General features: G+C 38.8%; 1 protein-coding gene across 1 annotated transcript in view; it reads left to right on the top strand.

Moving 5' to 3' along the window:
- Nucleotides 1-958: 958 nt before the first annotated feature.
- Nucleotides 959-14,688, top strand: part of LOC149197786 (uncharacterized) — a 45,310-nt gene continuing 31,580 nt past the window's right edge. Inside the window, exons 1-2 of the mRNA XM_089408794.1 lie at nucleotides 959-1,613; nucleotides 1,702-1,824. Coding sequence (XP_089264920.1) covers nucleotides 1,223-1,613; nucleotides 1,702-1,824 — 514 coding nt within the window. The 5' untranslated portion in view covers nucleotides 959-1,222. The remainder of the gene's footprint in view (nucleotides 1,614-1,701; nucleotides 1,825-14,688) is intronic.

Here is a 14,688-nt window from a genome sequence, read left to right as displayed (position 1 = left end):
ACCCATTCAATGCACTGTTGTATGGGTCATCATGTGGTGAGGTTCAACCATGGTTAGGGGATGGGTAAATAAGAACCTTGACCATTAGTTAATAGAGTTCCAATAATGTGGTGTATAACCTAATTTGCTAATAGGTAAACTCTTTTGTTATTTTGATGGAGGACTTGAATCACTTTGATTTCATGGATGTGTTTGACAACTAGACTAATTCTCCTGAATATGCTTTTCAGTCTGTCATCGCTTAGAAGACTTTAATGATGAAGATTCCAGATAACTACAAAAGAGTCATCAATAATTCTTAATTCTTGAAGTTTTAATACATTTGCTTGCTTGATGCCTTGATACACACCATAGTTTCTACTTGATTGTTTGAGACTTTGCCCAAACTCCTCATGTATGCTAGTTTTTCTATTCCGTTAAGCCCAAAATAACCCGTCGACACCTTCCACCATTTCAAAACTCTAAAATAACATAAACAATAATTATATATACTTGTACTAAATTGCTAAATTAATTTAATATAAGAAAAAAAACATTATTAAATATATTTATTTTTTTCAAAGTAATATAACAAATATATATCTTTAATTTTACTTAATTTCACTCTGCTTTATAATTAAATAATCAAAAATATAAAACAGAATAAAAAACTTACATTAAAAAATTAATAAAACAAATTCAAAACTTATATTGATAAAAACTTACTATTATAAATTAATAAACACATTTAATACAAATATTACAACAAAAATTAACGAACACACATAATACTTAAATCAAGGATAGGTTTCTCACTGTTCAGAAATACAAAATGTCACAACGCTATTAAATTGGCTGGGATGGTTTTTTTATTAGCGGAAATAAATTCACCACTAAAAAAGAAACCTAAAATTTCGCAAGTATAACCCACATTTTCAAAAATTTCTACGAAATTTTATTATAATCTTATTAACGGAATTTCCATTATTTTCCGTTTAGAGTACGCTCATTGATGACTACTTGGCACTTACAGTTCAACTCATAACAACAGTGCCACTAACTGAGATTCCACATTTACTTTCGTTAATCAAGATTCTATCAGCTATCGCTTTCTAAAACACCAAATTCTTCCTCCCATTGCAAAACTATAAAATTCAATCCAAATCCTTCGATCTGCCATGGATTGACAATAAACAGCAGGAAAACAAAGTACGGTTCTGTCCTCTCCTTAGCAGGCACAGCCATGGAAAACATGCAATACGCAGAGGAGCTGATGAGAGAATTCTTAATATTCAGAGGTTTCACAAATACACTGAGAGCCTTTGAGGCCGAGATCTCCACTGACATAGGAAAGGGATTCCAGGTGGACAAAATTCTGGATCTCATCTTCTCAGTCTACGTCCCCAAGTTCGAGGCAGAGAAACTCGTGGGTCTCATGGGCTTCCTGAAACAGTGCTTCTTCTCGCCCGCGGATATGCGGTTCAATTCAACTTTGGCCAAACTCGAACTCTCGACTATTCGCTACTACATCGTCTATGCGTTGCAGAAGGGCAGGCAGGACAAAGTAGTTGAGTTCTTTGCCCGGTATGGCAATGATTTGCTGCATAATGCGGATGATTGGAGCCCCTGGTTTGGTAAGCCTCTGTTTATTATTTATTTTTAATTGAATCTCTTTGTTGTTCTTCACTGATCATATATTTAATCTTCAAACCTCATTTGCAGCTATTCCCTACATGAGAAACCCCAGCATGGATCCTCAATTTAGAGTTTTCTTCTCAAAAGAGTGGTTGGATACCTTACTCGTCTCATTTCGGAATTTTCTCAGCGAGATTTTCAGTGGGATTCATATCCTTTTTGTATATAATATTCATAGATAGCCTTTTTTTTATGGGGGCAGTCAAGTGGGGTGAGGGGTGTTATTATTATCATTATTTTTTTATCCCATGAGGTTAGAACAAAATCTATGCAAAGTGAAATTATTTCAATGGTTAGTGACACTCCAAAGATTGGTCCCATTTATAACCATATTGCACTCCACGGTGAAAAACAAGAAGACATTAACGATATAGTTCTGCATTCCAAATAAAGTAAAAGTACAAATCCTTCATATTCGTTTCGTGTAGATTGCAATTCAGAGTAAGTAGGCTTGGATTTTCATTTCCTACCCTGTCTGTCAATGCAAATTATGTTGATGGCAGAGTCTTGACAATGCTCGTCATTAATAGTTTAGACAAAAAGACCGAACGTCAAATCTTGAAAAATCCCTTTGGAATTAGATGAGCCACGAGTGAGTTGTACTTACATAATTCTGCTATGCCTGGCTTTATTTGTTTTTCTGCTACGGCAACTGAGTTGATAATTGCGTGGACTGGATGGTCAAGCGGTTAAATCAAAGCACTTTAAGTGCACAGATCCGGGTTCCACCATCTCCATAGCCCTCACCCACCAGGTCTTGTTGCTGTGTTAAATGTGAGACCAGATTCAAGTCCCAACCACCTTAACGACCCACACCGTAGTCACAATACGATGATGCTACTCCTACAGTGACTGGGCAGACAGGTGTTGTTGAATTATGAATTATATGGATCCCACCTTGCAGAACACTATTTGGGCTTGCTCCACTACATTTGGCAGCTTCGTTCTCAGGGACAACTAGTGCCAATTTTTGTAACCCCAGCAGAGCAGCTTGTCAACACCTTCACAAAACCACAAAACCTTTGTCGGAGGCCACCTTTACCAGTTTGTGGAATCATATTGGTGTGGGAGATATGGTGTTCAAGGGGGATTATATGTAAAGACTTCTGTATTTGGCTCCTGTTCAGCCCCTGGCTACTTGTATTTTGTGATGGTCTTCTCTATGTAGCCTCCTGTACAGATTAAGTTGGGGGGGGGGTGTTGAATACAGGGTGTAATCTTTATTTTCTGCCAAGGCCAACCTTTTAATTAAGCCACTCCCATTTTCAGATAAGGCTGACCTAGACAAATTCATTTATTGTATTTCTAGAATTTGTTAAGTCCTACCCAGTCAACATTCATTTATTGTATTTCTAGGTTTGGTTAAAGCTGATCTAGTCAATGTGGGCCCATAACCCTTCTGTTGGAAAGCACCTTACTCTTAGTTGTGTATATATTTTATTTTATAGGCGTGGTCTATCTCAGAATAGGGCTTCCAGACTTTCCATTCTTTAAAGGATTGAAAATTATGGATGGTCTACATTTAATAATGTGAGAATATTCTTAGTCATATACACAATTCAATGGATAAAATCAAGGGTTTTCCAACAGTTTTTCAGTTTTCTATGTCCACTCCTCTTTTCCTGGCATTACCAGTTCTCAGAGCTACAAATGGCACATAAATATTTTGATCGCTATTGGCATTTATCAGCCATATAATGGCCGTGCTAGTAATATATTTACACAACTCTCAGTTGTAATTTCATATATCTTGTGATCATTTATTCATTCTTCATGCAAGTGATTTAGCTTATGGGCACCATAAAGTGTTGCGCTTTATTGTTCATGGTTGTTTTTCCCCCTAGAGCATTTGCTTTTGATTCTGCTTTTATAGCACAGTTGTGCTTTATCTCTATAGTGCATTTGTGCTGGTTTATCTTTAATGCAAAATTAAGGTTTTCTAGTTAGTTCCTTTTGATCCCTCCTCTTTCTTGTGAATCTCACAAATATGCACAATAACATTGGTTTTGTTGCCTGAAACACTGTATACTTAGTGTTTGTGTTTGTGTGTTCCCTTGTAGTGGTGCCACCCACAAATGTCCAGGCTTCCTTCCTGGCATCCTGAATCCAGGGATAAATGCTACCAAGAGTGCACTGAAGCTAGTTAGTGGTTTATGTGCACCCTAAACCCTAATGCAAAGCTTGACTTTGCTGTTAGAAAATAGTTTCACTATTTCTCTTCTCTGCATGGTTTGGACTTTGTTTGCTCTGATCCCGGTAGATGTAGAATCAATATAACATTTGCAGGTAGTTGCAGATTCATCAGATTGTACCATAAAATACTGACAGAAGCTCGAGGTTGGAGACACCTCTCTCTCCTCCACCGGGGTGTACCTCCATGATCAGAGTTGACCCGGTTGCTGAAGCTCAAAGTCTTGTTTTGTGCCCATGTGGTCCCTTGCAACTAGTTCTAGTACCAGTGTCGCTTAAGTGATGGCTACCCAATGATTGGTGCGAACAACTTGCTCGCACATGTTCCACCATATAATGGATTGTCCGATGGACACAATGGCATGGTCATAGTGCAAAACTATCTTGATCTCCTTTGCTAGGTAAAATCACCTACTGGTTTAAAATTTCCTTTTTCTAAGTAAAGCCACCAACTGGTTTAATTTTTTTTTATTTCAAGAGCACATCGAGGAAGAGTGTTATAGCTAACTCATTGTTTGGAGCCTCAAGAGATTTTTCTATTTTTACTGTTACCCCTTAAAATGCATAAGCATTTTGAGCTTTAAGAGGATCAGTTTCAGCAGTCAAATGAGTAAAGGTACATTCCCGGGGTGCCATCTTCAAATCATTAGGTGGCAGCAGTGAAGAGACCATTTCCAGCATGTTATTGTCATAGATATAAAGTTCACAATATATGGACATTCATTTTTGTAAAGAGCAACCTCTAGGCCAGCAAGGAGACAGTTATGCTCAAAGTTGTTCTTCCTAAATCATGGACTCAGCAAGAAAGGAGATCTGGTAGCAGGTAGATCACCCACAGTCCTACAGCATGACTCATTTACAGCAGAACGAAGATATATAAAATGGTATCATTTAAAAATTGAGTTGGAAGGCAATATTAGCATGGGACTGTTTCTCTGGAGTTATCAGCAGCAATGTTAATGCTGCCTTTAATTCCTACAGTCAGCGTGTCTTAAGGGAAAGGAGTACACCCCCACGCATATGGTAAGGCATCATAAGAGCAAAAAACTATAAGACATTCCCTTTTACTTAGTGCATCAATCAAAGTTGGAGATAGGCAGTGACATAAAAGGCAGGCTAGCAGGACAGGCCATTGCCTGAAGCATCATATATTTCTGTGCATCCACTAGAATTGACAGGGTATTCTGTCAAATAAAAACTAAATAATTTGAGGGAAAACTTGGTCAAGAGAAAGCCAAAGCTATGATTATTACTGCATTGGATGAGGTTTCTTGATTGCATAATATTCAGGAATACAATACGCATATAATCTAGTTGTCAATGCATATGCTTTCTTATATGTGGACAAAGGAAAAGTAACATCTAGATGAACTATCCATATGAAAAGTGGATAACACTACAGAATCACGAGGCAATGCTATCTGACTCAGAGTTGCTATTATCCGGCCAGCTACTGGGAACTATCTATTCTGAAGAGGGGGGGGCTGGAAACTGTATACAATAGTCTAAAAGAGAGAAACTGCAACAATCTGATCTGGATTGACCTCAGATCATGCTGTTATGCCTTGTACTTAATGGTGCCCAGTGCCATCTGAGCAGGTACTACTGCAAAGTCACCTTTGTCTCTCTCAGAAGATTTGAAGAATCCTATAGAATTTGATGGTTTAAGAAAAGCTCATATTTGTGATTGTTGAAATTAGCTCGGACAAGTGTCTTCCACATTGGGTTGGTGTCTAGCATGTGGGAGAATGTTCAAAAAGTGGTCTCTAGAACATTAACTTTATAATGTTTAAAGTTAGAGTGATTTTTATGCATTATTTAATAATTAATGTGACTTAAATGATTTAAGTTGCGATAATGAGATATTAAATCACAACCCTAGATCTTATTGGCCAAGGATTTAATCTGAGCCATTAGATCTTAGGTTTAAGTTACAACCGTTATAATGAGACATAAAAGGAGTTTCTAGGGAAAGGCACATTTAATTTTTATTTTCGCTCATTCTTGAGGAGAGAGAGAGGAGAAGAAGCGTTGAAGGAAAAGGAGCAGGAGCAGCAAGAAGGGGCATAAGTTCCAAGAGATTTGGCATGCAAACCAAGGAGAATATTCCAGCACTGAGCATTCATTTGCACAGATTTTGAGGCTGAATCATTGCACAGAAATTGATGCACCTTGCACAGATTTCGAGGCTGAGTCATTGCACAGAAATCAAGGCATCACTGCACAGATTTCGAGGGCATTTATTGCTGCCAGTTCAGACCATACAGGCTGTACAAGCCATACAGGAAATCAGGCACAGATTTCGAGAAGTTTGGCACAGAAATTGAGGTGGTGAAAGGGCACAGTTTTCGAGATAAGTATTGTATTTATTGCTAGAAAAAGTTTGCTGTAAACTCATTTTTCTGTGAGCCTATAATAAAATTTACTCTCTCTACTAGTTTCCCTTTGGGGTTTTTCTAGGGGCATTGTCCAAAAAATTGTCTTTTATGTGATTGATTTTCTAAGTTTTCTCTCAATATTTGAAGTAAATGATTCAATGTGTTTTCATTTATAAGTTCAAATGAATATACATTTATGAATGAATATTAAATTGAGAAAACATATTGAAATTAAAAACTGGTGATTGGGTCAAAGAATTTGTTTTTACATGGTATCAGAGCACATGATACTAGAAGGGGAAACCAAATAAGAAAGACACTAGGATTTGTAGGAGAGTTGCAGATTGTTCATCAAGAAAAGGGTTGGACCTTGTTATCAGTTGAGTAGGTCATATGGCTACACGTTTGAGATTTGAGGATAGATTGGAAGGGGCAGGAAATTTTGTTGAAATTTGGTATCGGAGGACAGGTGGTTCCCTCAGGCTTTGATTTTTGGCCTAGGGATAAGTGTCTAAAAGAATTTAATTTTTCTCCTAAAGTGACTTTATAATTTTTATAAAGTCAAATCTAATTTAAAAGTGACTTTAAGTGATAAAGTTACTAAAGTCTAATTTTAAAGTGACTTTATTAAAGTCAATGTAAAATTAGAAAGGAAAAGTGACTTTGGAAATAAATGACTAAGTGGGTCTTTATTAACATGGGGTGAATTAAAAAAATAGAAAGTGAGATTTAAATGAGCATTTAATCTCAGCCCCAGATCTCAATCTATTTCCGCCATTGGATTTAGGGATCACCCAAAAGTCATTTAGGGTTAGATTAAAGGAGGAAAAGGTCATTCATTCTTTCATGAGCAGATTGAGAGAAGGAGAGCAAGGGAGATTTCTGGACAGGGAGGAGAAGGAGGCAGCAGCTTGGCACACATTCCAAGGCAGTATTCCAGCAAGTCCGTATAGTTGAGTTAGCATACAGTGAAAGGTAGATTTTTGGGCACGATTTTCAAGGAGGCCGTACAGCGGTTTGCACAGAAATCGAGGAGCAAAAATCTGAGTTTGCTGGCACGATTTTCAAGGAGGCAGTACAACAGATTTTCAAGGAGGCCGTATAGCAGTTTTCGGCACAGAAATAGAGGAAATCGTACAACAGAATTTCTGGCAGCTTGCACGATTTTCTAGGCAGGCCGTACAGCAGAATTTAAGGCTGAAAATTGGCACAGAAATCGAGGAGGACGTATAGCATTTATTGCTGTTCAGATTTTGCTGTTTGCAAGTTTTTCCAGTTGGTTGTGAGGCACGGAAAATGAGATAAGTTGTAAAAGTTTACTTGCTGATTTTTGCTGAATATTTCTCATTGTAAAAAGCATTTTCCAGAAATAAGAAAGAGCTCTCGAACTAGTTTTCCCCAATAGTTGTAGGGGGTTTTTCCAGGGTCACCTTGACCAAAAATCACTGTGTTTAAATGAGTTAAATGGCTGTTTGTATGTGCTGATTTTTATATTTCTGCGTTTTCCAGCATTCTGTAAAATTTCCAAAATTTGTGTTTTCAGCAAAATTTATTTTTCAGTTGTTAAATGTATGGATATGGGAAAGGACATTTAACTATTTTGGAGAAATAAGGTGAAACTGAAAACCAGGGTGGGAAATGAGAAATTTTTACAAATTTCAACCCATGGAAAGCGAGGATAGTATTGATTCTGGAGGAATATGAGTTGTGGGACATAGTTGAGAAGCCTGTCACAATTCCTACGGATGCAACACTTTTGGCCGAATATAACAAAAAGAATGTTAAAGCCAAAAGGATTATCCTTGATGCCATTAAATACCATGTGATTCCTCATGTTACAAGTAAGAATAATGCATATGAGATGTGGGATTCTTTATGCAAGTTATACCAAAGCTCAAACCAAAACAGAAAGATGGTGTTAAAAGAGAAGTTAAGAAACACCAAGATGACTAAATTTGATACAGTTACATCATACCTTACTAGAGTGTCACAGGTGCGTGATGAGTTGGGTGTTGTTGGTGAGAAGGTGGAGGAATCAGAGTTGGTTATAACAGCCTTGAATGATTTTTCTAAACCATGGGATAACTTTGTGTGTGGGATTTTTGCCAGGGAGAACATGCCCAATTGGGAGAGACTTTGGGACGATTTCGTGCAGGAGGAGCTTAGACTTGGTTCAGGTCATATAGGTCAGCAACAAGGGGATGGCAAAGAAAATGTTTCTTTTTTAGCAAAGGGCAAGAAAAGGTCCAAGAAAGGTCCTAAAGGTGGGGCTAAGTCAAAGGGTGAACAGAAAAAGGACATGAGCAAAGTCAAGTGCTTTGCATGTCATAAGTTTGGGCACTATGCAAGTTAGTGTCCTAACAAGAAGAAGAAGAAACAGGTTGCAGCTTTAGCTGAAGTGGATGAGTTTTCGATTCAGTTTGAGAGAGAGTTTTCTTTACTGATTTCCACAAGTGCAACATCTACCAGTGTTTGGTATATAGATAGTGGGGCCTCCAACCATATGACAGGTCTGCGTGAGCACTTTACAGATCTTGCAGAGGGTGGTGTGGATCTTGAGGTAGTGCTTGGAGATGACACCAAGGTCAAGGCAGTTGGGCGTGGGACAATATCCTTTCAGAGGGAGTTCCGACTACCCATGGTAGTGAGGGATGTATTGTATGTTCCTAGGTTGATGAAGAACCTGATATTAGTTTCTACCATAGAGGACAGGGGGTATGAGGTGGTGTTTTGAGATGGATAGTACTCATTCATCCTAAGGGATCTAGTGTCACAACAACAAAAGTGATTGGGATCAGACAAGGGAAACTATATAGGCTCATGTTTCAACCAACTCATGCCTTGATACACAGTAGCAACAATAGTGATTTATGTGAGTTATGGCATAGGAGGATGGCTCATTTGCACCATGGAGCTTTGAGAGTATTGAGAGAGATTGTTATAGGAGTACCAAAGTTCAGTATAGAGTATCAAGATGCGTGGAAAGGGTGTGCACTTAGAAAATACACAAAGACTGTTTTTCAAGCAATGATAGCAAAGAACAGGGATTCTAGATTTGGCACACTTATATGTATGTGGTCCAATGTCATTAGTGTTTTTGAGTGGGTATGAGTATTATGTTGCCTTTATAGATGATTTCTCTAGGAAGACCTGGATTTACTTCATGAAGGCCAAGAGTTAGGTCTTTAGCCGGTTCCAAGAATTTAAAGTTCTTGTGGAGAACCAGGCAGGGAGGAAAATCAAGGGGTTGAGGTTAGACAATGGGGGTGAGTATACCTTCAATGACTTTAAGAATTTTTGTGCACAGGAGGGCATTAAAAGAGAGTTGACAATTCCTTACAACCCACAGTAGAATGGGGTTGTCGAGAGGAGAACATGGCCATTGTTGGGGCAACAAGAGCCATGTTACATGATCAAGGTCTAGAATTTTTCCGTTGGGGTGAGGCATATGACAAAACTATTTATATTTAGAACAACAGTCCTCATAAGGCGTTGGGGAGTAAAACTCCTGAGGAGGATTTTATAGGGAAGAAGCTTGAAGTTGAGCACTTGAGGATTTTTGGGTGCTTGAATTACTCACATGCCCCTTCAAAAAAGAGGACAAAGCTAGAGCTCACAATAGAAAAGGGAATTCTTGTTGGGTATAGCGAGACTTCAAAGGCTTACCGTATATACTTTCCTACTTTGAAGAAAATAATGGTTAAGTGGGATGTGAGATTTGAGGAGGATTGAGCCTTTAGGAAGTCATATGAGTTAGAAAAGGCAAAGCAACAGTCTCCTAAGTCTGAGGTGGATATGCCACAAGTTATAGGGTCACAAAGTACAGGTTCATAGGTTTCAGGAATTACAGGTTCCTAGGTGATAGGTTCAAAGACCACTGTATTCAAATACATGGTATTTGGATGAGTAGGAGGATTCGCTCCACAGGGGGTTACTTCAAGGAAGAGGAAGCCAAGATGGCTTCAACAGAGTTTAACCAAGCAAGAGATCAAGCAAATTCCAAAGCAAGCGAGCGTGATAAACTAAATCAAGCGAGCGTGAGTTCAAGCAAGCAAGATCAAGCATTCAAGCGAGTGAGTTCTAACAATCCAATAAGTATTAAAAGCAAGCAAGTGTGAGTTCTAGCAAGTTCACATGGCGAAAAGCATTCAGTTGTTGAATATTCTTAACATTTTGATCCTCTCAACTACTGAAGACATGGTGCAAATCAACAAAGCAACTCTTGCTGATATTTCAATGAATCTATAACAGGCACATGAAACAATTGAGTTCCTTCAACTGGAGTCGCAACTACAAAGAGATGAGTTGCAACAGAAGAGTGATGCTTCCAAGTCTTTCAACCATATATATGAAGATAAAGATGTTGATTCCAAGTCAATCATCCAAACAACTTCAAGTGTAGAAGTTGTCCATGATCAAATTGAACTTGCTTCTTCCAAACCAATCATCAAGCCGTGGGAAAAACTCACAAGTAACAAAAATCGACGAGGATTAGGATACGACCAAGATGACAAAAACTTGCATATCCCATATTATTCTAAGCCGATCAAGTTCATCAGTGCAGGATTTCTTCATCAAATAACATCGGCAAGCCATGAGAAAGTTGAAGACAAACCCACATGCAAACATTGTCAAAGAAAAAGTCACGTGGAAGATCATTGTTTTGATCTCCATCCTTGTCACCATTGTGGCAAGTAGAATCACTCATCAGAGAAATGCTGTAAACAACACCACCCAGCCAGATTGAAGATCAATTATGCATGGATTGATCCTTAGGATCGGTCATCTACAGCCAAGCGATTGTACAAGTTTTACAACAGAATTCAATCTCACCTATTACAACCAACAATCAATTGAAGATGATACTCTCATGCACCTGAATGGGGGAGTACAACAATGAAACTCTCCTACACATGAAGTGGGGGAGTTTAGAAATCAACTGCAGATGATTGTCTCTCCTTTCAGTTGACAAAGGGGGCAAATGATAATGGAATTAAGGGTGGTTGTCAGACTGAAAGTCTCGACAACATCAACAAAAGCAGCTAGTGGGCATCATCAAAGCAGCCAGTGGGCATCTTCAAATCAGTTAGTGGGCATCGTCAAATTAGCCAGTGGGCATCATCAAATTAGCCAGTGGGAGGTCAACATCAAAGCAGATAGTGGACGGTCAACATCAAGGTAGCTAGTGGGCAGTTTCGACATCATCAAATTCGCTAGTGGGCGTTATCAACATTTTATCAGTGGACAAGCAATTGAGATGTTGATTGAAAGCAAAGGACAGATGGATCCTTTTGCAACTTGGAATCTGATGGAGTTGTCAAGAGATGTATCAGACTTGCAGTTGATTCATGTTCTCTTCAGATTGGAGGTTTTTCATCCTCCAGCTTTGGCGGTTTTTCAGGAAGCGTTTTTGAGGATCAACAATTTCAGCATGAGAACTTAGAAGATGGTTCCTGGTTCTTATTTTGGACTTATCATTGAGGGGCGAATGTTAGCCTCACTCTCGTGTTAAAAACAATTACATGCCCAAAATAATTAAATTAATTATAAATCAAGAAAGTTGGATTTAATCCTACCTTTCTAGATTGAGTTTGTTCCTCATAATTAGGAGTTAGGTTAGGCCTAATTGGTTGAGAGATTCTCTCCAACTAGTTAGGCTCCTAGATTAGTGTTTGGTTGAGAGATTTGTTCAACCATAGTGTCCAAGATAGACGCACTATCTTGAGACAAATTCTCCTCATGTATTTATATGTATCATAAACATTACTTTAATAATGAGAATGTGAGGAATGCTGTGAGGCTCTCATGCCTTTTCCGCCATGTCTGTTTTTTTTTGTCTCTGATATTTTTATATATGCTTATTTGATCTCCTTCATATTAGGGATGCATTCTTCACAAATAAAATAAGTTGCGGAAGTAAAATATGGAACTGAGAAATAGATGCACACATAAAATAGACACCAATATTTCTGGACTAAATGTCCTCGGGAAAACCCTGAAGGGAAAACTGGTGCAACAGATGAGAGTTTATTTTATTATGTAGCAATTTGAGAATAATTACAATCTGGATGCCCAATTGGCAATCCTCCGACAAATACACTAGCAAAATAATCTGGAGATCCCAAATCTCCTCTGCTAATAAACTCAGCCTCCTCTGTCCTGCTTGAATCCCACATTGGCTACTCGCACTGCAGCCTGGAACTCGCACTGCCTTGAAACTGGCTCAAAATGAGTTGTCCTGCCTCCCTCTATCACTAAAAACTACTCGCTTTGCCTTCTGGAAATAGATTTGGCCTCTAGTTGATGATTTATGGCTCTTCCGACAACTTGCACTGGGAATTCTAGCCTCCCTTCTCCTGCCTCTCCGACACTGGAAAATAATTGGGACTCTCTCCGAAATCTTGCTCCCAAATTATTTGTTGCTCCCTCTCTTTGATGCTCTTCCTCTTGCTCGAACTACACCCTTACTGAAGACTGTAAACTCTGTAGCTCGATCTGCCTTAGCTAACTCACTGTCCCTCTTGTGTCTATCTCCATCCCATCGACTTGCTCTTACAATCTCTTGTTGGAGCATCAACGACTAAGATCTAATTTTGATTAATGGCTCAAATCATCTTAGACTCTTCATCAAGTCACTTTCTGGAAGTCTCTAGAGCAAAAGTCAATTTCCTCAATTAATACCTATTAATTAATCAATTTTCCTAAGTTCTACATAGGAACTTTTTAATTATTGATCAATTAATTTAATTGAGAGGTTTCTAAGTGTTTTCTCTCAAAACCTTCTGTGGGTTTTGGAGATTTCGTGTTCCCCTCCTAAACACAAATTGAGACTAGAACACCTATCCGATGCTACCAAAAATCCATAAACTAACACTCCGAGCCTTCTACTTTTGAGGAGGTAGCAGACCTACAAGTCTGGAGGGATGCCATGGTGGAAGAGTGCAATTCCATCATGAAGAATGATGTGTGGGAGGTTGTACCAAGACTTAAGGGGAAGCCAGTGGTGACTTCCAAGTGGCTTTACAAAATCAAGTATGCTGCGGATGGCAGCATTGAGAAGTGCAAAGCACGGTTTGTTGCATGGAGGTTGTCACAGATAGAGGAAGTGGAATATGAGGAAACCTTTGTAAAAGTTGCGAGATACACTTCGATCAGGGCAATCATGTCCATTGCAACAAAGATGGGCTGGAGGATACATCATATGGATGAAAATAAAACTTTTCTGAATGGAATTATACAGGAGGAAGCGTACATCAAGCAACCATAGGGATTTGAGGTTCATGGGAGAGAGTCTTATGAGTGCAAGTTGAAAAAGGCCTTATATGGATTGAAGCAAGCTCCCAGAGCTTGTTACTCGAGGATTGATAACACATTGCAATAGATGGGTTTTGAGAAGAGTGAGGCGGATCCCAAGCTATACTACATAATGGTTGGTGGAGATCCTTTTATTCTCGTGCTATGTGGATGATCTCTTTATTACAGGGTTAGAGAGGCTCATAGCTAGTTGTAATCGAGATCTTGCTTCAAAGTTTGAAATGAAAGATATTGGGTTGATGCATTATTTTTTGGGATTGGAGGTTTGGCAAGAACCAAGACATATTTTTTTGGAATAGGGAAAGTATGTAGCTAACATCTTGAAGATATTTTAGATGGAGGATTGCAGGCTTATGTGAACACCATTGATCACCAATTGGAATAAGCTGAGTACTTCTGAGGGTGAGTTGGTGGATCCCACCTTGTAGCGTCAATTGATAGGATCATTGATGTACCTGGTCGACACCAAGCTAGATTTGTGTTTTGCTATTAACACTCTCAGGCATTATATGGTTGAGCTGAGGAGAGTACATTGGGTGGTAGAAAAACATGTGCTTAGGTACATGCGAGGTACAATGGATTTTGGACTGGACTACAAGTGAGAGGATGGAGTCAGTTTGACTGTTTACATAGACTCAGACTGGGCAGGCAGTGTAGTGGATAGGAAAAGCACTTCAGGGTCTTACTATTTTAGCTTGGGCTCGTCAATTGTGGCATGGCTCAATAAGAAACAAAAGTCAGTGGCACTGAGTTCTACAGAGGTAGAGTATATGGTAGCTAGTTAGGTGAGTTGTGAGGCCATATGGCTTCTCAAGTTACTGTTTGGGCTATTTGGTTAGCAGTTGCAGCCTACGGTGATTTATTGCGATAATCAAAGTTGTATTAAACTCAGAAAATCTGGTATTTCATGACAGGTCAAAACATATTGGGATCAAATACCACTTCATCCAAGACTATGTTCAGAGAGGAACAATTGAGCTTCAATATATATCCTTAGATGAGCAAGTTGCGAACATTCTCATGTAGTCATTGATGAAAGGCAAGTTTCTATTTTCATAGATAAGTTGGGAGTGGTGAAGAACACTTTCCTTGCTAAGAGGGAATGTTTTGATTCGCTCGGAAAAGTGCCTTC

Source organism: Pinus tabuliformis, chromosome 2_2, assembly GCF_031772625.1.
Source record: "Pinus tabuliformis cultivar Carrire ecotype Pingquan chromosome 2_2, CPIR1, whole genome shotgun sequence".
Lineage (NCBI taxonomy): Eukaryota > Viridiplantae > Streptophyta > Pinopsida > Pinales > Pinaceae > Pinus > Pinus tabuliformis.
Note: the sequence above shows the minus strand (reverse complement) of the source record. Positions and strands in the feature narration are given on the sequence as shown.